Source organism: Choloepus didactylus, chromosome 7 (genome assembly GCF_015220235.1).
Source record: "Choloepus didactylus isolate mChoDid1 chromosome 7, mChoDid1.pri, whole genome shotgun sequence".
Lineage (NCBI taxonomy): Eukaryota > Metazoa > Chordata > Mammalia > Pilosa > Megalonychidae > Choloepus > Choloepus didactylus.
This window is the reverse complement of record NC_051313.1, coordinates 98,936,723-98,963,429: the sequence shown is the minus strand read 5'-3', so window position 1 is coordinate 98,963,429 and position 26,707 is coordinate 98,936,723. Positions and strand designations below refer to the sequence as shown.

The following is a 26,707-nucleotide window of genomic DNA, read 5'->3' as shown; positions in this document are numbered from 1 at the left end:
GCCAAAGGAATCCTTTTTTTTTTAATGTATTGAATCTATAGCTTCCTCAATTCTTACACAAATGAATTTAAAGTTGCTTAAACATAAGATCTATACATTATTAGACTATATAACAATTTATAGGCCTTTCATTTAGAACACTCTAAATCCCATGTGTGTGTGTGTGTGTGTGTAGAAATTAAATGGAGAAAGTAAATTTGATAACCATAGGAATAATACAGTTGTTTTGCTTAAGCATAAAGATTGATTCAAGTTTCCTGGGGGTCAAGCAAAATGGAAAACATAAGTTCTGTGCTTCTTGGGACAGTGACTACCAGTTACTAAGTGCCACCATTTCCTGGGTACAATATTAAGTTGTCTACATTTTATTATTTTGGTGACTTTATACACAACTCGTTAAAATATATATTATCCCCATTAATATATGAGGAACCTGAGTCTCACAAATATTAAATTGCCTAAATTCATACAACCAGAAAGTGATAGCACTAGGCTTGAAAGTCAGAACTGAGTATGAATTCTAATTTTTAATACCTCTCCTTTTTATTTTTTCTATCTCTCCTTTTATTAGTGGGGGAGCCCAACTTTCTAAACAGTTTACCCACTGTAAATTACATGTGAAAGTTCTCACATGGAACTTTATAAATATCTCACACTGAGCAATTTGATAGGTGGTGCAGAAAACAGAAGGGGTTTCAGGTGTCCGTTTCTTGAAGCAGCTTAAGGGATGGAAGAGATAGACTAAGCAGGGATAATTATGGAGCCAAGTCAATGATCTGACTTGCTTTCAGGTTAGGAATAAAAGAGAGGGATGAGAGCATAGCCACAGGTGATTTTATCCAGAGAGAGAAAGAGAGATGGAGAGAGAATGAGAATGGTTTCTCCCCCCAGTCAAGCTTTCGTAAATAAGAACTGGATATCTAGAGAAAAGGCTATATGCTTTCAAGTTTCCACAGGGAAAGAAAAGTTCCTCTCACCACACATTATGTTGACAACATTGTGTTTGAACACCTGGATCGCTCAACTTAGGCACTTCTCCTCCAAGGGACCTCCGAGACCCAGAAAGGTGGTAGTAGGCTGAGGAACACAGCCTGCTCATTCTGCCTTAACAGAGTCTCAGGTTGCTGAAGTAGACAGATCCCAGCCCGACCCCATCCCCCAGGCAGCCATTTCCTTTTGACCTCTGCAAGGAATCCAGGAACAAATGGGTGCAGGGTGCCACCTTGTGAGCGGGAGAGGATGTGCACCTTCCCGCAGCTGTAACTGAGGGCCCCAGACGCCAGGGGGCACCCTGTACAATGTATTTTGGTATTGTTGGATGTGGAGATAATTTCTGTACCCTCCCTCAGGGCCAGCCCTAGGCCACATAGAGAAATGATTGAAGTGGATCTTTATTAGAAACACTACAGCAGGCTGCAAAACGAACATGGAAATTCATGAACTTGTAGTTGATGAACCTATTTCTGCCACTACCTGAGTGACCTTGCACAAATCACCTAAGTCCTCTGGACCTCATTGGCAAATGAGAAAGTTTGACCAAGTGATCTACAGGCCATTCCAGCTTTTACAACATAAGTCTACCATTGGAGAGAAATTGCCTTCTCTTGGATCTTCTGACTGGCCTTCAAGTTTTCAATTCCTTTTGCACACTTTTGCACGCTAATACCAGAGTTATGTTGCGAAATACAGCAATGCTTTTATAACTCCTTGTAATAAAACATACAAAACCCTTCACAAGTGGGCCTTTTGTCTGCTTTTCTTTGCCTATTCTCACGTTAATTGTTTAACTCATTCATTAAAGAAATATTTATTATATGTTCACCACTGTATCTCCATGTATTTTATAAGATCCCAGGCACATGGAACTACTACTTATAGTTCTTCTTACACCCCAGGCTTTTTTGCACTCCATGCTTTTCCTTATGCTGTTCCCTGTGCTACAAATGCCTTTCCTCCATTTCCTCCAGACCAACTCATATTCATCTCAGTGCAAAATTCATCTCATCTGGTGAGCCATCGTCCCTGTGTTTTCCTAAACCTTTGTACCTTGATTACAGTACCTAGCACACTGCCTTGAAATGACTTGTAAATATGTAATAAGATGATATCTTGATATACTCAGAGGTATAATTTTTTACCTGCAATTTCCCTTCTCCTCTTTCCCAAGCACTCAGACTGTACAGAAGCCTTTTTGTATCTACTACCCTCAGGGTATGGTTATTATTGAAAATATGAACAGAGAATGGAAGATTCATTGCACAAATTTGAGTATCAAAGTTAGTTTGTGAGATCCATGGCAAACTGATGAAGCTGATAGCTATGAAAGAAAATGTTCTTTAGATTTCAAGAGCCTGGACATTTTAAGTACAAAATTCAATATTTCTATCATAAGCAAAAGATTCTGGAGTGAAAAGATAAATAGCCATACCCCACCATCTTCACCTCCCCCCCCCAACAGTTACCCACACTAAAGAGTTAGAAATGTGTGCAAGGTTCCTGCCACCTGCCCATCCTCAAGCCAAGTCCCAGGTGAGAGTTGGGAAGTGGGAGATCTGAATAGTGAGAACTTAAGCCCCACTTCCTCTCTGGGATGTGCAAGGGATAAGAAATGCAGTTGTGCTGGGGACAGTAACATGTTAGCTGGTAGTAAAGGAGAAAATGGGATGTGGTTTGTCTGGGCCAGAGAAGGATGAGAGAGCCTCTGAGTTTCCCCAGAGTTGCCTGGAGACTATCTGGAAGCTCCTGTATTCCCAAGAACTGGAAAAGATGGATGAAAGACAGGAGTCAGAACAAAAAGGATGCAAAGTGACTGCTGTGGCCGTATGTCCAAAGACTCTGTGGGTTGGCCACTACCAACTTTTCTTTATATTCCCAGGAGCTAGCCCAAAGGCCAATAAATGTTCACTTTATAAAATAAATGTAGCCACAAAGATGGAGAAGTAAACAATTACCAGGCAGCCCAAGTTTTGGTTGCACTATTTTCCTTAACTCTCCATGCAACTCCCAAGTACCATGAATAATGAAATAACTCTAACACCAGTGCTCTGATGAGGAAATATGAAAAACAAATGACAGGCATATGAAGTTCAAAATCTTTAAAGCTACAAGATCTCTGAGTACAAGTTGAGACTGGAAATGAACACCTGGAGTATTTTTCAATCATTCATACTTTATTACATTAGCCCTTGGTATATTAAATTTTCTCCTAAAATTTTATCTAATCAATCAGTCATAAATATAGGGACATTTTCCTTACAAATACAAATATCCAGTAGTTCAGGCCAATCTCCCTATATTTCACAGACATTTAATAAACATATGTTCCAGATCCTGCACACCCCCACCCCCACACTAATACACTGAGTATATTTTCTGCTTTTTCATCTCTACATGGAACAGAGCTCCCAAGGAACAGCTCTTTTCAGGGTGACTGTGTGGCTCAGAGGTCACCAGAGAGCACAAATGGGGTGCGCCAAGGGCTTCTTAACGCTCTCCATCTGTTTTCAGTGGGGCTGGACATTGGAACATTTCAGGATAATGTCATGATTCTGAAGCATCCCAGAATGTTAATACTCTATCTAATACAGAGCTTTGAGAATTCCATGCATATCTTATTAAAAGTGGAGGGAATCAGGCAGCAGACAGGACTTATTGCAGAGTGCAGGGTAAAGAGTGACGTTTCTACAGCCTCTGCAGCTGAGTTGATGTGCAGCTCTCAGGCCACATGGCGGATGATGGGGGTGACGCAGGTGCAGCCAACAGTCACCCTGACCTTCTCCAGCTGGAAGGAGCTGGAGCAGCCCCGGGGCTCCCTCCGAAGGACCAGGAACTCCTGCTGGATGGGTACAGAGTTCATGGAACTGTCTTCCTGCCCCTGAGCATTGATGCAGCCCATGTGCCTGCACCGGGCCTCTGCAATTTCCGAGGGGAACCGGTGGGGGTCCCGAGTGATGCTGCAGGAGGAGCAGACAAGAGCAAAACGATGAGGCTGGGGAAGTGGAGATGGACAGAGGACGCGAGTCCCACAGCCCTGGGTGCTCACCTCCGGGAAGGCTGCAGCCCAGGCCTTGGAACCAGGTGGTCTGGATTCACACACCACCCTAATGCAGTTGCTTCACCCCCTAAGCCTCAGTTTCCTCAGCTATAAAATAGAGACTCACATATATCTCCCGTGAGATTGCAGAGAGCATTCGGTGATACAAAAGTATGTAAAACACCACACTGCAAAATGCCAGCATTCAATAAATATTAGCGGATTTTATTTTATTTATATTTGTGGTGGTGTTATTAGTATTTTATTCATCTTTTGCCTGGAGATTGAACATCTTTAGTAGGTCTCCCAATATACAGTCTACAGGGCTTGCTGCTGGGAAAGGAAAACCAATATCTATTGCCAGAGGATCCCCAAAGCCCTAGGGGGCTGTGAATCCAGAGCCTTCTATTTCTCCTTCAGTAGGCCCGGCTGCCAGGAGGCACAAAGGCAGAAAGTCAATCCAGCCAACCTGCCCTTGTACATGCTCCTGTCATGGAGGAAGCAGTGGGGACAACCCCAGAAGGCCTGGAATCTGTTTCCACACTTACATCTGGAGAGTGCAAGTGAGTTGCTGGTGTTCTGAGAAGCTACACCTTAAGACAAATTCATGAGACTGTACCATCAAGATCTCTACCCAGCATGCCACTTCCTAAACTGGCCTTTCTCCTTCACTTCTCCTTTCTCCCCACTCCTTGAAGATCAAGGTCTAATTAAAGAGGATCTCTCTAAACTGACTTTTCTGGTTCCCACGTATCCCCATGCAGAGATCATTATGTAAGCTGTTTTTAAAAGTCCTCTCAACCAACACAGAAAGTTTTATTAATTCCAACCTAGGACTGCACGAAGCAGAAAAAGATAGAGAGTTGATGAGAACTTAAAACAAAATATTAGGACCTTCAACCACCTCAGGGGGCCCAGCCCAAAACCAAACCAAAAAAAAAAAAAAAAGTAAATTCCCAGGTAAAGCAGGATTTCTGCTTTTTTAAAAAAGCAATGAATGTGAGTGCTTTTATTTTTATTTTTCTGAATTTTCTAAATTTTCTATTTTTATAATTAGAATAAATCACATTTTAAAAGAATGTGAAGATCAGACTCTTTTCACACTTACTTGTAATCCCAGGGGGAGCTGGAGCGGTTCTGGAAGTCATGTGAGATGTGAACCCCCTGGTTTTGATTGAGAATGCGAATGTCAACCCTCACACTGTTGTCCTCCAAAGGAGGACAGGTCCCAGGCTTTTGGGGAGCAGTGTCCCCTGTTTTGAGGTTTTTCCCAGCTGCCACATCCCACAGGAGGGTGAGCTCCAACATCAACAGCAGCAGGGACTTGAGCTGGAAAAGAGAGGAGATGGCTCGGTTAGAAACGCTGGTCATCCTTTCTGGCAAGAAATATCAGAAGCTCCAGCTGAACTTGGTCTTCTTGGCCGTTTTATGGGATCTGAGCTTCTCTCCAAATTTCACGTCTTCACCTGGAAATGGGAGCAGTCACACCTGAAGCTCTCAGGGTGCCAAACTGAGAGCTAAATTCATTGGCCTGATGATCAAAGCTTCTGCAGCCTGAGAGCTCCCAAATGAGACAGAAAGATGTCAGGGCCTTGAAATGGATTTGAATCTTGCTCTGACTTCTTCACTGAGCCCCTGGTTTCTTTTCTTTCCAATAGGATAATAATACTCACCTTGTAATAACATTAACAAGATTAAATGAAATGTTTTATGTAAAGCACGTATAAATCTGCCTGACACAAATAGCACCTAATAAATGACAGCTTTCGTTTTTATTTCCAACCTCATATTCCATGAATGTTCCACAAATCCTTCCTCCTACCCATCCCTCACCTAGAATATACTGCTTCACCTCTGTCTATCAAAATTCTACCCCTCCATCAAGGCCCCACTCGAATGCATTCACCTCCAGGAACTGTCCCTAAGCTGGTTCAATCAGATGTGTGCCTATTACCTTTAAATCTTAAAGCTTTTACAATCTAGCATCCAAGCAGCATTTTTTATTTCCTCAAAATGTAGTATTTGTGTTCATGTCAGATCTACACCCATTAGATTGTAAGTCCTTGCAGGAGAACATCTCAGAGAATGGGTACTCCATAAATACTTTCTGGAATGAAAGAGTGCATGAGAGAATGAATGAACAAGATGATACAGTTAAACAATATAAGTCAAGCTCAATGTGTTAAGAAAAACATCATGCGAAAGCAACTATAGCAAAGTTCCAATTATCCATGCTAATTGAAAGAAGCAGGGGCACTAATGATGCACGACCAAGAATACAGAAACTATTTCTCTTTAGCTCTGGAACATATATTTTTTATACTTAGATTGAAATATCAGGTTATCTGGCGTTACCAAAATGCACGAAGAATGAAAGTGCTCTGTGAAGACCTCCCTAAAAGAACTGAAAATCTCTCCAGCTTCCCTTTGTCATGACCATTGCTTCATTCATCCCACTATCACCACCTTCCCTTACTGAGAAAGGATAACGCCCATAACAGATTCCCAACGCAAGGCAATAGCCAAAGCTGAGCTGCTTTCATTCTCTGGACTCAGAATTGCTCAGGCTCACACTGTCCACAGGTTAAGGTAGGGAAGGTGATTAGATGTGTTGATTTAAAAGGCCCTCCTTTTTATATTTGGCAGATGCTGGAGGCAAGAAATGATAAGCGTAGGCAAAAAGGTCATGGTGTCAACTTGCCATGCTAAGGTAGCTGAAACGAAAAAGAAGTTGAAAGCAAGATTGACCCAGATAAGCTAGAGTGAGGCTGAGTTGCCTTTAGAAAACCAGCAGCCACCTACCTCCATCCCACAAACATTCATTCAAACAACTATTTCTCAACTCTCTAGTATGGTGGTTTGGAGCACAAGCTGTAGAGTCAGATGTCATGGGTTCCTAACACAGTTCCAGGATTCTTAATAGCTATGACTCAGCTTTCTCCACTAGCAAATGTGAAGATTAAATGTGATGATCCACGTAAAGTTCTAAGGGCACTGCCTAGCACATAATACGCAGCTCTTACTAAGTACCCACTATGCGGTCAGCATTGTGCTAATGATACACAGTAGACAATATAGACTGGAATTTGCCCTCATGCACTTCTGTCTTAACAAAATGCTATGTAGGTTTAGAAAACAAAAAGGATGCCTACTAGGTAAGGAGTCTTTAGGAAGCTTCTCACACCTATCAATCACTTCCTTAGGTTTCTTAAGTGAATTCCTCCTTTGTGTTTTCTCTTTCTTCTTCTGTATCATATTCACTGAATCATTTCTAATTTTCATTTCAAAGCTCTACAGTAACCATACCTTGGGGTTACATGATTTGGCAATAATGAACATGGTTCTAACAATTAATTGTTATAACAAATTATATTCTTAGGGTATTTTAGAAAACACTTTCACATCTTTTTAAACACCAGATTCTCACAACTACTTTCTGAAGTAGGCGGAGCTAATATTAATTCTCCTGATTAGACAGATGAGGGAGTTGTGGCTGAAAGGCAATAAATAACTTGGTTGCGTCCTCCAGCCTGTTGGTGCCAGTCTGGAGCCTAGAACCTAGGTGACAGTGGTTCCACTGAAGGTCAATATCATTATCAACATATAGCCACTCATGGTGCTTAGTCTTAAGTTTGACTCATTAGAGGCCCAAGCGGTTTTAAGCCATGCAACAGCTGTATCAGAATTGCACGAGTATTGTTGGTCACAGGGCTCTTTATCAATAAATAGGTGATGTCCGCAAATCACTTGAGTTTGCACAACAAAGTTTTTGATCTAAAACTGTAGATTTTAGAGGTTATGCAAAATAAGGTCGTGGCTTTGATAAGGCTCCTGCCTTCTTTTTTTTTTTTTTTTTTTAAGGTTTTAAAATAACATTTATTTGTTCTCAAACTTTTAATTGTACAATATAGAAAACTGAAAAGTCCAAGAAGCGAAGAAGCAAAAGTCATGCAAAATCACAAGCAGTTTACAGCTTGACATATTCTTCTAGGTCCTTTATGTATACACACACAACTGAGCATACATTTTCATGTGGATGAGAGTACACAGAAAGTATCATGCTTTTTCATGAATTTTTACTAGTTCAAAGTCCCAACGTCATGAGTATTGGGATAACAAAGAATACATGACACCAGCTCAATCAGGGGGGAAAATGTATTCCTGTGTTTCTTGAGAACAAAATTTCATAGAAGACAAAAATGTAACAAGTCTCTATAGATATTGGCAGAGTTACAAATACTGCATTCCCTTAACGCTCAATTTAAAATGAGACATAAAGCAAGAGTACAGTAAGTATAGTGCATCTAAGAGAATTCATTGTCAGATCTATAGTGAAATAATAGCAAGGCATGTTCCCACTGAATTATTTTAACAATGTTTTTCTATGGTACAGCCAAGAGACGTGCATGTACAATGGTTATATCAAAATGGAAATATGAACACAGGTGCATACATCCCTCCTTGCACTTGCTTCTGTCCTTCTGCAGCCAACCTAACAAACAAGTCCTGATGCACACTGCTCAGAGGTGGTTTAACAATTCCATGCAAAGATGCCTCTTTTCTATTAAAAAAAATATATTTATAAATTCATTAATTCACTAGCTCCACTTTAAACCTACATTGTCATCTCAAGATATCTAAAAAGCTTAGGTGTTGTGAAATAGTGAGGAGAGTAATACCTGGGAACTTGCCTTCTTAAAAAAAAAAACAATAAGAATGATACCGTGTGCACTTCTTGGAGGATTCAGAGGATTTTCTAGACTTAAATTTGTATACGCCACCTTAGAGGTAGGTATGTAGGTATTACTCTCCTCTGCAAAATAAGAACTAGAGGCAGGAGGAAACACAAGCTGAAGGTGGGCAATAATAAGACACCAGTTTTGGGTCCAGCTTGGCTCCTCACTCTATGGTGAGTCCACCTAAGATATTGTCTCATCTGCCTCCCAAACCTATCTGCAATCTGTGCTCTCTCCCATGTGGAAGTGGACTCCACAACCTGGTCAGCTTCTGAGGCCAAGAGAATTTGCCTAGACTGCTTTCTGAGGTTGCCCTGTCCACCTGAACCTCCCAACTTCTAACCCTGTTCTGATGCTGTCATGTTTTCTTGCTGACCACCAAATAGATTTCTTCAAAGTAACTAGAAATAGAAATGGCTTTGGAGCACAAAACTACTCAACAGATTTGTTTGGACACAATGGCTTTACATTCAGAAATCTTGCCTCTTAGTCTTTCAAAGAGAAGCATACTCCGCTTGGAGTCAGAAAACCTTGATTCACAGCCCAGTTCTTATGCATCCAGTACCCAGTGATGTAAAATAAATCACTTAGCTTAATTGTACTTTTTTCTTTATGTGTAGTTGGAGGAAGTAATTTCTACCCACTTCCCTGGGTTGAAGGGATAAAAATAATACTAATATTAATATTAATAGTTAACACTTATTGAATCTTTTCTCTGTCCTTATCAGTCATTGTATATTAGAATGGCCAAGTTAACTAAAAACAAAGCATGCATAGATTTGCCATTTCAGATTATAGATTCATCATTTTCTGTTCTATCAATTAATCATTTCAAAAAAAAGAAAAGCCTGAAGGAGACATCATTATTATTCCCACCACATAGATGAGAAAACTGAGGCACAGAGAGGTTAACTTACCCAAAAGCCCACGGTTAGTAAGTGGTTGAACCAGGTCTATCTGACTCCAAAGCCTATGCCCACACAGCCTGTACTCTGCTGCATTTCTAAAGCTCTACTCTATAAAACAACATCTAAATATAAAATTGTGTTATTATCACCACATGCCATAAACCTTTTATGAAATTCATGCTCCTTAAGTTGCATGGATTGTAAAACGAGGGGGAAAAAAAGGAATTATTTAAGCCAATAATACAGTGAGTGATTTCCCAAGCCCTGTTTTCACGCTCCTTTGTGTTAAATTTCTCCCTATCTTAGATGACTAATGCCAGGCAAGATTGTGGACCAAGAGAAGGTAAATTTCCATTACATCAACATCCTTCTCTTCTCCAAGAGGAATAGGATGAAGCAAAAAGTAAATCAGCTTTCAGAAACACGGGGAATGTCCATCCTGGAGGAGCTGTGCAAAGTTCAACACTGGGTGTTTCATTTCCTCCGCCCAGGCCATTCCTTACCTAGTAATAGTCCTGGGGAATCTTTAAAACTCTGTAGGCTCCAGCCTCTTTCATTAAAAAATATATACATCCCCTAAAACACTGCCTAAGCTCCCACCATGAGATAAGACCTTTAGACCAGCCCAACTCTAGAGGGGACCACAGGAGAGAGCATGTCTACTTGTGATGCCAAGAACTGGGCAAGTGAACACCACCTGTGCAAAAAACCACTGGGTGAGGACCTATGTTTTGTACCCCAATAAAACTGCTGGCTATTTTTTCCTTTTTCTCTACCAGACAGGAGTCAAGAATGTCAGCTCTGTTTTTGAAAGAACCCCCCCCCCAAAAGAACCCAATTAAGCCTGATTCCATAGAAATCAGCTTTTCTAAATTCCTAGCAATGACTGCACCCAAACAGCAATTATTGATACTCACCATGGCTGTGTTATGCAGGATGGCCATTGTCATCTGGTTCTGTTTGCTTGCTCAGTGAGTAAGCTCTCTCTGCATATGTGTGACCCTGTGCACGCCTCTGTTGTGTCAATGAGAGTACCTGTTGGTTTTATAGCAATCACTGTCCCTGTTTCGACTGACCTGCTTACTGTCTCTAGGTTGTGGTTGACCAAGAGTTACTGACGAATTCAGATTTTTTTTTTCTATTCCACTTCCTGAAGGAGAATGAAAGGGGGGCCTTAAAAAGGGATGACAGAAAAAGAACCAATTCTTCCTTTTCTTCTACCCCACTTCCACCCTTATTGCCCTGAAATTATAGCAAATTTCTTAACGAATTTCCTGTAGAGATGAACCAAGTTACGAATTGTCGTCATGATCTTTTATGCTCTTCCACAAACTGATGACAACTTTTGTCACATACCATATGTTCTACTTTCCAGTATTCAAGAGTCATGCAATTTGAACCATGATTTAAATGGGAGGTAAACCATCTCATTTAGAGGAACCTTTGTGGTAAACTAGAGGACTGTCTTTTTTTTTTTTAAGATTGAAGAAACACAGTTTATTTTATTCTTTTCTTCCCAAATACAATTTTATTGAGATATACTCACATACCCTATAATCCTCCAAAGTGTACAATCAATTGTTCACTGTATCATCACATGGTTGTGCATTCACCACCACAATTAATTTTTTTGGATATTTTCATTACTCCTAAAAATAAGAGTAAAAAAGAACACCGAAAACATCTCATACTCTTTTCCTGCCTCTATTATTCATTTATTTTTTGTCCCCCTCTTTTCTACTCATTTGTCCATACACTAGATAAAGGGAGTGGAGCCACAAGGTTTTCACAATTACACAGTCACACCTTATAAGCTATATACTCATATGATCATCTTCCAGAATCAGTTTCAGGTATTTCCTTCTTGTTATTCTAGTACACTAAAAACTAAAAAAGGATGTCTATATAATGCATAAGAATAACCTCCAGAATGACCTCTCAACCCCATTTGAGATCTCTCATTCACTGAAACTTAATTTTGTTTCATTTCTCTTCCCCCTTTTGGTCAGTAATTCTTCTCAATCCCATGATGCCAGGTCTAGGCTCATCCCCAGGAGTCATGTCCCACATTGATGGGGAGATTTATACCCCTAGGAGTCATGTCCCATGTAGCAGGGGAGGGCAGTGAGTTTACCTGCCGAGTTGGCTTAGAGAGAGAGGCCACATCTGAGCAACAGAAGAAGTTCTCTGGGGATGACTCTTAGGCACCATTATAAGTAAGCTTAGCTAGAAGAGTATCTTGAGCTGTATTTTATGGGTGGGAAAACAAAATCAAAAAAATGAAGAACATCAATGAGAGAGTCATCAAAACTATTGTAACCTCAGTATGTGGTCACCTGAACTCTTTTTTTAACCCATGGCCGGACCCCTACTGGTGCTTAATAAATAATCATTATTCAGACAACATATAAATGAGCATTTTCTTGGATATATCTGATTGAGAAGGATTTTTTTAACCCAAATGAATTAGCAAGTTGAAGCATTTATGTGCTCTGATGTGTAATTCTAAATGAAATGAGAAATGTTAATTTTTCTCATTCAGTTCAGGTAAACAAATATTTATTAAGCACATGCTATATGTCAGGCATTGTACCCTAGGAATACTCAAATATCTCCAAAATAATGGTAACTCACTTTTCATCTCCAGAAAGATCAGATAAAATTAAACATGCTCTTTTAAAAAGGCAGGGCACATTCTGGCAAGACAGAGTTCTTTCTCTCTATAGCAACATATTTGAACAACTCTGCTCCATTTTCTTTAACTGAAGGAAATAAAAGGGAAGCCACTCCTGGGTTCTTTTAGAAGAGCTTCTGAGATTGATGAAAATTCTTCTGTGATCATGAGCCTTTCATCCACATTGCTTCTCTCCATACCTATGGATTTTTCTCTCCTCTCCTCTGAGACAACCAAAAGTGTAACTCCTATGAGAAGACTTCCGTGAATCATCCTCTCAGGGATCATTTCCTTCCTTGTTACCTCAGTGCTCATATTTAATGTATCTTACTTTTGCTTATATATTGTTTTAAGATGGTTCTCTTGTGCCTTCAAAGATCTCAGGTGACTGGGTCTCCTACACTGATAGTGTCTACTAGACTCCTTCCCCAAATATACAATCTAAATTAAAACATTGTATTTTCTGTGCAGGCTTGGCTCCAAGACAAGTTCCCTAGCCAATCCCTTCCATACTGAAGCTTCTGAATCCATCTTATAAGACAGTTTTTGAGGCTTCATCAGACATTTTCTTCCATGTACACAGTGAAGCTAGCTCCATGAAATCAAGAAGCATGTGTTTCAGCTTTGTTTGCATCATTCATGCTACGAAACCAAAATATGCAATAGACCCTTAACTGCATATTAAATTGAGTGGGTTGAGTAATCCATTTTCTTCAGTGGTCTCCCCTTCTTGCATAACCATACCTCAGTGCATGGAAGAAGAAACAAGTAAATTCACTTTGAATTAAGAGTGACTGATTCCTTACGAGGGAATCTGATGACTATAGGAGAAAACTAAATGACCCCTTATCCAAGAAGGAAGCAATACTGACCCTTACATACAGTGTCACATAGTTTTCCCTCCTCAGAGTAAAAATAACTAAACTATCAGGATGTCAAACTAGTAATGGCCATCATCAAATTTTAATTGAATCAACAGACCCAGATCATTATTTCATCTAACATTTGTCATGCACCTGTTATATTGTAAATCATGCACTAATAATGGGGACACAGTAATGAATATATAATAAATCCACAATTGACTATGGTGGAAACCCTTCCCTGAATGATCTGTACCACCCATGACAAGCTGTCGCCAGTTTGAGACTTTCAATAATGCAAGTGGCACTTTCATTCACTGACCTCTAGGACATTCTACACACAACTCCAAGAGCCTATGGAAAGAGAGCCAGAGGACTCTGTGGTTACAGGAATCAGTTTTACACAGCCTCCTATGCAGTAAAATATCATAGTTGCTCTAATATACAATTCAGCAAGGTTTTCTTATGCCCTCCCATGTGTTTGGAACCACGTTAAATGTTTGTTGGAGCTACAATTATAAGTAAGCACAGTCTTTACCTTAATGCAGCTTAAAATCTAGTTTTGTTGGGGAGTTCTTGCTTAATAGGTACCGAGTTTCTGTTTGGAGTTCTGCTAATGGATGGTGATGACGGTAGCCTAAGATTGTGACTCTAACTAATAAAAAAATCCAGTTATGGAAGGAAGGCACTTACATGTATGTTAACCAAAAAGGTAACAACATGAGATTGTTGAGGATATTACAGGTATCAGCACACACGTTTAACTTTACAAATCCAATTTTCAAGATGTTTTATCATCATTCCAAAAAAGTTAATCTAAGATACGCTGTGCTAACACGGTATACCTGCTGCTAGAAATCGGTGCCTGGAAGTGAGGTGCCACCGCAACAAACAACTGAAATCTGTGGCATTAACCATGGTGGTCGCGTGGCCGGCTATGATGACACTGACAGTGTAGGCTGGATAATGATGATCTGTGTCATGCAACGGCAAAACATTTGGTAAAACTATTGCCTGTGGTACCTTGAGAGGAAGATCTTGTACCTAATAAACTTGTATCTTCAGAGGAAGAGACTGGAAAACAGAATGTTAGTTGTGTGCGTTGGATATTATTTTGTGTGAAGTAACAGGAGAAAGAGATGAGTTTAGAAAAGAGTTGGTAGATTTGCAAACAAAAATGAGATGGAAAGAAAAGAGCCCAGAAATTCAGAGCCCTGCAAGGTTCAAAAAAAAAAAAAAAAAACAATAATTTCTATCCCCCCAAAGTAAAAAGATTGAAAAAGCCTTTGAGGAATAAATGGGGAAAAATATCCAGTAAAACCTTTCAATCAAATAAATTTCCTTGGGGCAAGAATCAGAGTGAATCGTATGGTAAATCCTTTTAATTGTATAAAAGAACTTAGAATACTAAGAGCCTAAGGGCATAGTTCTAGCAATCTACATTAAATTCAGAGTGGGGGGGGGAGGAGGGAAGGAAGGAGGGATTTATAGGGATGAAAAGCAAAGAGAGATGTTCTAGGAATTATGTCTCAAAAACAACTGATTTAGAGAAGAACTTTACTAAATTTTTTAGAGTGCTCTCGTAAATAAGCAGGAACTGCTCAAGACATTAAACAGTCTTCAGTACCCCAACCATCTAAGAGCAGGAACTAAGCTGAAAAGCTACACAGACCCCAAGGAAGGTATATTCACTAACACTATTTCAAATGTGGTTGAAGAAATTATTGGAAAAGAAAAAAACCTCCCAGGAGGGGAAGCCAAGGACCACAGGGACAGGTGACTCCCTCCCAAAGAGCAAACTTCAGAGAATATTCTAATGCCTGGGCTACAGAGACCCCACAAATTCAGCCCAGCAGGATTTCAATATTGCTACCAACCAAAACTGCTGTGCAGCTTTACTTTCCAAATACAAGTAATTATTGCGTTTTTCCTGCCTCTATTCTATCCATCGAGACTTACATAAAAAACTGTAGCATACCCCATGGAAATACTAGACTTTAGGCTAGATATTCTGATTGGGTGGGATTATGGGGTGCTCTCACTTGGGGAGAGAGTAAAGATATTATGAATGCAAGGAGAGTGAACCAAATATTTGTGAATAGAAGGATGGATATGGTAGGCAATACAAATGTTCTCCTCTACTTGTAGGAACACGGATGACTACATTTCATAGTTGAGCGCACTACGTGACTTGCTGTGGCCCATGAAATGTGTATGGAAGTGAAGTGAGTCACTCCCAGGCAGAAAAATCTAAAGCTTGTGTATCATTCTCCACGACCTCACTTCTGGAAATATGTGAGGGAAATGAGGTCATTGTAAGAGGGTAGAACTTTCATCAGTCCAGATCCCCAAGTGAGTAAAATGAGACAAGCCTCCCTGCTGACCTACACTAGACATATAAGCATGATCAAGAAATAAGCCTATATTCTTATAAACCAATGGGATCTGGGGACATTTATTACTGTCACATATCCTAGATCTAAACATTAAAGAATTCTACAAGCTTTCCTGTTCATTTTTCTTTTTTATCAGAAACTGTCCTCATTAAAACTGCTAGTTAAACAATGCTATCAGTGTTCACAAAGAATAAAGTTTAAAAACAGACTGACATTATAATTCACTCTTATTTGCTAAGCAAAAGTTAGTATATAATTTGTTTTAAACCCACTCTTATCTCCCAACGATATTAAAACATTTCCTTCTAATTTCCTGAACTCTTATTTATGTTAAAGTCCAATGCCTCTGAATATAGCTTAAGAACATTGTGTTACAGTGCCCTCCTGCCTACGTGGAACATGACTCCCAGGGGTGTAAATCTCCCTGGCAACGTAGGATATGACTCTGGGGATGAGCCTGGACCCAGCAACATGGGATTGAGGACATCTTCTTGACCAAAAGGGGGATGCAAAATGAAACAAAATAAAGTTTCAGTGGCTGAGAGATTTCAAATGGAGTCAAGAGATCATTCTGGAGAGTATTCTTATGTACTATATAGACATCCCTTTTTAATCTTTAGTATATTGGAATAGCTAGAAGGAAATACCTGAAACCGTAGAACTGCAACCCAGTAGCCTTGATTCTTGAAGGCAATTGTATAACTATGTAGCTTACACTGTGTGACTTTCTGATTGCAAAAACTTTGTGGCTCATACTCCCGTTACCCAATGTATGGAGAGATGAGTAGAAAAATGAGGACAAAAATTAAATGAAAAATAGGGTGGGGTAGGGGGATGGAATGTTTTGGGTGTTGTTTTATACTTTTATTTTTATTCTTATTTTTACCTTTTTTTGAGAAAAGAAAATGTTTAGAAATTGATTGTGGTGATGAATGCACAACAACATGATGGTACTGTGAACAACTGATTGTACACTGTGGATGACTGAGTGCTATGTGAATATATCGCAATAAAACTGAATTTTTAAAATAAGAACATGGGGTTAGAATGGCCTCAATGTTTTGTGGCTTTTATCCTCAGCCTTCAAGCTTCTTGCAACTCCTCTCTCCCTCAAACACAAACAGCCTTCATCTGCTTAGGTTATTCAAACTAATCAAAGATACGGTTTAATTGCCTTTGTATCCCCTAGATCAGTTAGAAAGCCCATGACCCATTCCCTTTCATAACCCTACCTCTGCCCTCAGTTGAAGAAAAACAAAAATGTAGTAACATAATACTATCTGTTACTGCAAGACTACACACCACATAATTTTTCTAATGCAACTATGTTCAGTTTCAGGATTCTTTGTACCTAAGTTAACTCAGCTCTACCTATTTGCTTGAGTCAAATATTCAACCTGTGAGGTACTTGCTAGAATCTCCATAAAATTATACTCTGTAGCAACTGATCCTCTTTTTAAAGACCAACATATTTTCAATATCAAAAGATTTTTAGGAACAAAACAAGTTCATTTTTTGTTTAAAAATTAAGGAGCGAGTTCACATAAGAGGGGACAGAAGGTATAGGAACAGAGTTTGTGTGTACTATTGAAGTTAAGTTGGTATCAAAGCAAATGAGATTGTTTTAGATTTAGGATGTTAAATTTAAGCCCCATGGTAACTACAAAGAAAATATTGGAGTATATGCAAGCTCATAGAGATAGAAATTGGAGTGCAGGTGGTCGGGGTGGGAGCAGGAAGAATGGGGAGTTAAGGTATAATGGGTGTAGGGTTTCTGTTTGGGGTGATGGGAAAGTTTTAGGAATGGAAGGCGGTGAGGGTACCACACTACTGTGAATGTAATTAGTCCCATTGAAGGATATGCACGAGAATGGTTGAGGTGGGAAAGTTTATGTCATATATATGTTCGCACAATTTTAAAAAATAGGGCAACTAAAGAGACAATGACAATTAAATGTAATACATGATCCTGGATGGGATCTAACAAGAGAGGAGAAAAGGCTCAAAGGGATATTACTGGGAAATATGAAAAAATTGGAACATACACTGTATGCTTTATATCAATGTTAAATTTCTTGAACTTGATAACTGTACTTCGGGTGGTTACATATGTGAATATCCTTGTTTTTAGGAAATATATATGGCATATGTTCAAAGAGCATAATGTATACAACCTACTCTCAAGTGTTCAGAAAAAAGGATTGATAGATAGGCAGGCAGGCAGGCAGAAAGACAGATGGATGGCTAGATAGATAGATAGATAGATAGATAGAGTGATAGATAGAGTGATATGGCCAATGTGACAAAATGTTAAAATTGGTGGATCTCAGTATCTGGGATTATAGGGGTATGTTGGAGTTGTCTGTATGGGGTTTGTATTATTTTTGTAACTGTCCTGTAAGTTTGAAATAATTTCAAAACAAAATGTTAAAATAACAACTTTTAAAAAAACTTGAAAGAGTTCATTGTAATGATTATTTGTCAGATGAAAATGCTGGGCCAGGGTCATCGTATGCTGATATTTGTGGGAACAGGAATTACTTGGGGCTCAGGTAAACAAGATTTTTTTTTTTTTTTTAAACAGATGGCTCGCTCTCTCTCTCTCTCTCTCTCTCTCTCTCTCTCTCTCTCTCTCTCTCTCCAAGAGAATGCAATTCCTGGGCTTCTGATGACAAAAATAAAGAACCTCTATAAAGAGTTGTGGGGAAGCAGAGAGATGAGAGAAGAGGGATTGGAAGCAAAAAAAGAGGAAAGGAAGGGGGAAAAGACAGGAAAGGAGTCTCCCCAGAGTGCTACGTAAGAATCTCAGGAGGAATAAAACTGAGGTCCCTGGACAAAGTTTCAGATTGAACAAGGAATGCTGCAATTCTAAATCTACTGTTTAGACCTGTGGACTGTTTTGCCCCAGAGTCTTTTCTTCTTGCTTACAAAAACACCATTTATTGAATAGCCACGCTGTTTGAGTCACTGTACTGGAAATTTAACATGGATAAGAGGAAGAAAAAAAAGTACTATCTAAAAAAAGAAGATGAAGATGACCACAACAGTTTCCTTCATTCAGGAGAGCCATGAACTTTATGTCAGACCAAATGGCACTTCTATTTTGCAGAGAATTGCATTGATGAGTCTCTTTGGAAGTACAAATCCAGAATGAATCCAGAATGAAGACACATAAAATAATATGATTGTTGAGCTACCCCTGGAAAGAAGAAAAGTGGAGAAAGATGCCATAAGAAACCTCCTGCACTCGGTGGCTAGGGTAGAGTCGTGAGCCTAGTATTCAAATCGTTTCCTTATCTATGTTGTGCTTTAATTCCATCACTTCCATGTCTAACACAAAACTCCTTACATACTGAACAGCCTTATGCTCCTGGTGCTTTGGAGGAAACGGAAAAGTGGCAATATCTGACGGCAGCAGAGCTAGGTGAAGAGAGGACAACCTCCGGAAAAAAGGCAGTGAGTGTGGGTCGAGCAAGAATTTGGAATGAGAGCATAAGCTCCATCCACCACCCCATGGGATCTAAGAAGGGTCCTTTGCTTACAGTTGGGTCCTGCAACCAGCAGCATTAGCTTATTAGCACCTGGGAACTTGTTAGAAAAGTGGACTCTCGGACCTCACTCCAAACCTACCGAATCAGACTGAATTTTTACAAGATCTCCAAATGGTTCATATCACATTAGAGTCTGAGGTGTACTGCTTTAGGAAACACTAGGCAAAGGACTGGACTTCCCATAAAATTCCAATGGGTTTCACTAAATGCATTACATTTTATGAGACTAAAAAAAGAGAGAGTCAAGTATCCTTAAAAGGCAAATGGGATAAGAAAACAGAAGCCTTAAATCTCAATTTTCACTCTGTCACAGCTAAGAACCATACCTGTTATCCTACTCCAGAAGATTCTTTGGCAAGTATGGGGGTGAAGAGAATAATAGGAGAGTGAGGTTGTCCTATCTCAAAATTCAGCAGCGGCCGTTTTCTTAGTGTAACTTGGCAAACCACAGGCTAACTGAAGCCCCACAGTGTTTCGTGCAGACTTTCACTTACTCAGCAGTCAAGCTGATTTCCTGCACTGAGGTGGATTGAATTAGTCAACATACTGCCAGAATGGGGGTGACTGGGGAAAGCCCGAGTGAGTGTCTATCAAACACTGTCGAATTTTCCTGGCTTCCCCACCACCACCAAAATTTCTCCTCATTTTGTTTCTACCATGTTTATACAGGTACCAGGAATCAGCAAATTTTGGTCCTATACTTCCCATCAATCATCATACTGGCAACCGATGTAGTTTTGGGGTTGTGGGTCAGCATGGCAAGTCTAGCCTCAGAAAGATAATTTTTTGCTCCATTCTTGCCTCTATGTTAAAATACCAATTCCTTAAGCATTGACCCAAATCTAATGCTTGGCCCCACTTAACATAAAAGCAAGTTACCATCTAAAAACTTCCACTTGTGCCATACTGGTTTTTCAGCTTCCACTCCACAAAATATTTTGTATTTCTGAGCCCTCGCGCTCTCTGGACCAGCTCCTGTATCCAGAAATGTCCATTTCAACTGTCTCTGCTTATTTAGGTTCTACCCAAACTTTAAGCCTCTTCCCTAAAATCTATCTCCTCGGACCCAGAGCCCACATGCATCTTTCCTACTTCTGAACTCTCAACTTAGTCTTGTGGCATTTCATTTAGGAATTAGATATAAGTTCTCTACTGTCCATGTGAACTGCTATTTATATGTCATTTGGATTTTTAATTTTTCAAGTGTTCATTCCTAATTTGCTCTACAAGATCTTAAACTCTTTAGAGGAAACAAGAATCTTGTACTTTTGTGTTTTCTGCCAGTCCCAGCAAAGTATCCTACCCATAGCTGAGGTTCAATAAATATTTTTATCGTTCGATTTAATTTGGTGTTGATACTAGTTTCTTCTTCCACCTAATTTCTTATTACTTCTATTTCTTTTAACCCCCTCTAGTCTCAATCTTAAAATAAAGGGATTCCAAAGTAATTTGGGCAAAGAACAAAAATATATTTGCAGGGCACCCCTGCAGGAGCTGGGGGAAAGTGCAGAAGTGTTGGACTTCCTCACCTGGACTGATGCTGATGTTGTCACAAACATTAGGACTGGCGGTTTGATGTGCTGAGCCCTCTATCATGGGACATGCCCTTATGAAACTCGTTACTGCAAAGGAGAGGCTAAACCTGCTTATAATTGTGTTTGAGAGTCTCCCCCTGAGTACCTCTTTCTGGCTCAGATGTGGCCCTCTCTCTCTAGCTAAGCCACCTCAGCAGGTGAACTCACTGCCCTCCCCTCTATGTGGGACCCAACTCTCAGGGGTGTAAATCTCCCTGGCAACACAGGATTTGACTCCGGGGATGAATCTGGACCTGGCATCATGGGATTGAGAACATCTTCTTGACCAAAAGGGGGATGCAAAATGAGACAAAATAGTTTCAGTGGCTGAGAGATTTCAAATGGAGTCGAGAGGTCACTCTGGTGGACATTCTTATGCACTACATAGATAACACATCCTAGGTTTTAATGTAGTGGAATAGCTAGAAGTAAATAGCTGAAACTTTCAAACTCCAACCCAGTAGTCTGGACTCCTGAAGAAGATTGTATAACAATGTAGATTACAAGGGGTGACTGTGTGATTGTGAAAACCTTGTGGATCACACTCCCTTTATCTAGTGTATGGATGGATGAGTAGAAAAATGGGGACAAAAACTAAATGAAAAATAGGGTGGGATGGGGGAGATGGTTTGGGTGTTCTTTTTTACCTTTATTTTTTATTCTTATTCTGATTCTTTCTGATGTAAGGAAAATGTTCAGAAATAGATTGTGGTGATGAATGCATAACTATATGATTGTACTGTGAACAGTTGATTGTACACCATGGATTACTGTATGGTATGTGAGTATATTTCAATATAATTGAATTTAATTTTTTAAAAAATGAAAAGAAAATAAGAAAATAAAGGGATTCCTCTCTGACTTTTCTAGGGCTGTTTTCCTCTGTTCTAACCCAGTCAGCTCTTTAACAAATTGCTGCCAACCTGGCATGAAATGATTTTATAATATTCTAACATTGTATATAAAGCCATAGTGTTCTCAAATCATTTTTACATGTTATTTATTTGATTCCCACAACAACCCCATAAGGAAATTATGATAAATCTCATTTTACAGATTAAGATATTGAGACTCAGAGTGCATGACAACTGCCCAAAGCCACACATTAAATAGCAGCACTGAAATTCAAAGCCAGGCCTTCTGACTCCAAGCCCAGAGAAGGAAAAATAACTTCTCCCAGATGCAGACTGGAAAGTATTTGGAACAAAGATGACCAGGAATTGGTAGAAACATGAGGGGTTATCAGAGTACCAAACTTGCGGAATGAGCAGCATCTTCTAAATGACGTGTGGGGCTGGAATCAGGACCCCTGCCCATTCTCTGAAGATGACAAGAACTGAAACCAGAGTTTGATTTTTTGACTCCAACCTTTTTTAGCCCCTTATCTTGTACACATTTCTGTATGGTAAGACAAATGGTAACAAGATCTGGCCAGGTGGTTTTTTTGTTTTGTTTTTAATGCAATTTTATTGAGATATATTCACATACCATACAATCATCCACAGTGTACAATTGTTCACAGTATCATCATATAGTTGTGCATTCATCACAACCAATTTTTTTAATATTTTCATTACTCCAAGAAATAAAAATGAAAATAAAAATAAAAGTATGAAAGAACACCCAGAACATCTCATACTCATTTTCCCGCTCTATTATTCATTTACTTTTTGTCCCCTTTTTTTCTACTCATCTGTCCATACACTGGATAAAGGGATTGTGAGCCACATGGTTTTCACAATCACACAGTCACACTGTATAAGCTATATAGTTATATGATCGTCTTCAAGAATGGATTACAGTTCAACAGTTTCAGGTATTTCCTTCTAGCTATTCTAATACACTAATAACTAAAAAGGGATATCTATAAAATGCATAAGAATAACCTTCAGAACGACCTCTCGACCCCATTTGAGATCTCCCAGCCACTGAAACTTTGCTTCATTTCTCTTCCCCTTTTTGGTCAAGAAAACTTTCTCAATCCCATGATGTTGGATCCAGGCTTACTCCTGGGAGTCATGTCCCACACTGCCAGGGAGATTTACACCTCTGAGAGTCATGTTCCCTGTAGGGGGGAGGGTGGTGAGTTTACTTGCAGTGTTTAGAGAAAGGCCAGGTGGTTTTAATGACAGTTCTTAATAAGCCTTACTCTACAGGCATTTTACCTGTAGTTATCAGTGCAAGATTATACGGTAGTGGAACACTGCCTTTCTGCATTTGCTCTGTTAATGATAGGAAGACTTTTTAAAACCACTTTAATAACTCTGAATTCCAAGTACTACTGAAGAAGGTATTCTGCAAGAAGTGCATAGCAGATCTTAAAAATAAGCTTCAAATCTTAACCAGACTAAATTTGGCAATTTAAAAAACAGTAGGGAGGGAGGAGAATGCTATCCAGTGTCAGCAAAGGTATAGGACAAACGGCACTCCTCATACATACTTGTGGGTATACAAATTAGTAATTTAGTGATACAAACCTAAAACTTTAATAATGTTCATATTTCTGGTACAGAAATTACACTTCAAGTAAATTATCCTAAGGAAGTAAAATTTGGCAAAATTCATCCAAAGTATTATTTATAACCCCATTATTTATAGTCATGAAAAATGCATAATAATGGATGTGAAACTATATAGGCACAGAGTGTCTAAAAGACATTGAGCACATGTATGTTTTCTCTGGGTGGCTGGATTATTGGTGTTTTTAATTTTCTTATTATGGTTCCTTTCTAGTGTTTCCCTAATGAAAATATCTTGTTTTTCTAATAAGAAGTTTCCAGAAAAGGTAATTTCCTGGTAACTATAGTGCTTACCATTGCACAAGCTTTATGAGATGATATGAAATAGCAAACACCAGTCATTGCCAAATAGGCTCTCGGGCAAATCCCCGAGGTTGATCAGAGGGCATTACCAGCTACAGGTCCTCAGCTTCATCTCGGAACCAGGACCCACAGACCTTGTCATGCTAGAACTCCGTTCCCATGTCCACCAGGTTCACTCATAGATGCAGCCCTGACCACAATGGTCCCGAGCACTCTCAGCACGTTGAAGCCCTCAAAAGCAGCACACAATATGGTGGTTGGAGCACGGTAGGTAATTTAGAATCAAACAGCCTGGAGTTTGAATCTGGGCTCCACCACTTATTAGCTATGAGACCCTGAGTAAGTTATCTAATCCAAGCCCATTTCCTCTTCTATAAAATTGGGATGACAAAAATCTACTTCATAAGAGTGTAGTGAAAATTTAACAGGATATTTTATAGGGTATTTAGTACATAGTAAGCACTTAATAAGTGACAGCTACTAACAGGGCAACCCCAGCCTGGCCCTCACACCTGCTCCAGTCACTAAGTGCATGAAGTTGTTTCTGGGAATCAGAGTAAAAATTTGTTTGGGAGCTTGGAACCTATACACATCCCTGTTAACTCTAATTTGCTTAGCTTTCTATTATCCATTAGGGTTAAATATGACATGTGAATACTTGCATTTATTCTGCAATAGGACTTTCAGAAATCTGACTTCAAGTTCAAAACATTATTAGTCTCTAAACTCCTACAGACTATTCATTATTAACCTCAAATGCCTAAGCTATAATTTACTGATACCAATGGAAAATTTGTGAGGTGTCACTCTTAAAACTGGTTTTAAAATTCACCAATATATAAATAAATATAATGGTTAATGTAGGGTGGTGATACATTTTTGTACGTGGTCATTCCACACCACCCTGCAGGTATTGATTGACATTTACAATAAATAAATAAATAAAGTGGTTAATGTAGGGTGGTGATACATAAGTGTTACATAAGGTGATGTTTTATTAGTTATAATAGTACTTTAAAAAATAGAACTATGCACATGGTTAAATTCCAACTTTATGCTGCTTTAAAGGACTTCAGATTTGATCAGGCTTTAATATGGCCCTCACTCAGGACTCCATCGACTTAAAGTAATGGAATAGCATCATGCATATGCAAGATGGTGCGAGCTGCCCTTTCCATAGCAAGGTTAAATGCTGGTACTTAAAGGTAGGAAGGCTTGGCTTGCAACCAAGTCCCTGCTTAGAGAACTATTATCAGAACAGTAAATCTCAGCAGAGGATAATATCTTCCTACAAGCTGTGGGAAAATACTCGACTTAAATAGTAAAAATATTCAGGGAAAGAATTTAGAATCTTAATTCTCTCCCTTGAGGAAACACTGAAGAGAATGAGCTAGGATTACATGCTGGTTAATAACAGAGTAGCCAGAACTCAGGACCCATTGCTGAGGCAACAGAGCCAAAAAAGAAAGTGAACTAGGTTTATATTTCAGCAAATTAAAATGAAATTAATCAAAATTTAATTTTGTTCTGAAATATTGAGGAATTCGACAAAATCCCTGGAGATAACGGGAAATATCTTGCAGTTCTGTCCACAAAGTAGAGAAGTGCAGAAATCGTTGCCCTCAAAAAGTATATTTAACAAGATGACAGAAAACTCATTGCTTTTTTTCATTCCTTTCAGTCTGATAAGCCACCCTAAGAAGGTCAACACAGGTTTTGTCAAGTGAAATCAGGGCTAACATTTTTTGTGGGTAGATCTCACACTGGATGCTAAGAGAATCATACTATTACCAGAAGAGACCTCAGAGTCCCTAGTTCCGCCACCTTTTTCCAGAAAAGAAACCAAAGGCACCCCATGGCCCACCTAACTTGGTACAGAACTGTGTCAGAAGAAACCCTCCCAGAGCAGGGCTCATTTCCTCCTGCTAATCTTTTGACTCTCTGATGAGATTACCTGTGTAATCTGTGCAAAGTACTCCTCCTCTCCACCTACTTACCTGGCTCCTGATGAAGATGGTGAAGATGGCAGGAAATCAGAACTCACACAGAGCTGCTTTTACGACTGTCTCTGAGGCACCCAACACTCAGCTGATTTGCTGGACCCCATTTCACGTGTGCCTTAGTCTACTAATCAAACCCTTCGGGTAGATCTTACCTCAATAAAAGCCTGAAATCATTAGGACCACCAATGTCATTTGAAAACTCCACAGGAGAAATAAGGAAATGGCCTAACTATTCTTTGGTCTTTCTCTTCTTTCTCCTACCCCTCATTCCCCCACCCCATGGGGCTGTTGTGAGATTGAGTTAATATTGCCTGCATTAAGCAGAAAATTTCAGTCCTGGGGAGAAACTAACGGGCTAATGACACAAGTCAGATCTAAGAGTCCTCTCTGTAGGAAGTGCTTGTCAGCCACACTGACCAGAGGACAGGAACCATCAGGGAGTGGAAAGGAAGGGGAGTTCAAGAATTCAACATGGGTAAAATCATTCTGGTTTTGCTCGAAGGATCTTTTTTTTTTTAATGCTTATCAAAATGAATCATTTTGTTTTAGCAGAACTAGGAACTCATAGTAGTAACAGAACCATTGTAGAGTAGTTACACACCAAACAGGCTCTTGCCACTGGCCAACACAGTTATGTCTCACAAACACCCTATAATTATTATCCCCATTTTAGAGGAAAGCTCAAAACTTACCTGAAGCTACTTGGTAAGTAGGAACTCAATCTCAGCAATGCTTACCAAATTATCTTTTCTTTTGAAAACTGTTTTCATAGTAACAATTTATTTAGCCAGGAGCATTAAGAAATAAGGTATTATGATTTTTCAAGATGCTTACAAGTTTAAGTTGCTATAAATTGGGAAACTATGCACACAAGTTTTTTTAAATCTCAGTGTAAAGATGCCCTGAGTTCCTGAAACAAGTTATTTTGTACAATTAACATCTATTGTAGCTACTGAATAAATTTGTCTTTTACCTCCTATTCTTTTTTGGGGGGAGTGTGCTGAACATTTTTTTTCTTGCAATTTTATTGAGATAAAGTCACATACCCTACAATCATCCAAAGTGTACAATCAATTCACAGTATCACCATATAGTTATACATTCATCATCACAGTCAATTTTTGAACATTTTCAATTTTCACACCTC

The 26,707-nt window shown here is 39.3% G+C and overlaps 1 protein-coding gene across 1 annotated transcript; it reads right to left on the bottom strand.

The window, feature by feature from the left end:
• Nucleotides 1-3,631: 3,631 nt before the first annotated feature.
• Nucleotides 3,632-10,627, bottom strand: IL17F (interleukin 17F). The gene is made up of 3 exons (XM_037844597.1): nucleotides 10,595-10,627; nucleotides 5,142-5,362; nucleotides 3,632-3,953 (listed from the first exon to the last, which is right to left on the bottom strand). The coding sequence occupies exons 1-3, from the start codon at nucleotides 10,625-10,627 to the stop codon at nucleotides 3,716-3,718; spliced, it is 492 nt and encodes a 163-aa protein (XP_037700525.1). The 3' UTR covers nucleotides 3,632-3,715.
• Between the last annotated feature and the right edge of the window lie 16,080 nt (nucleotides 10,628-26,707).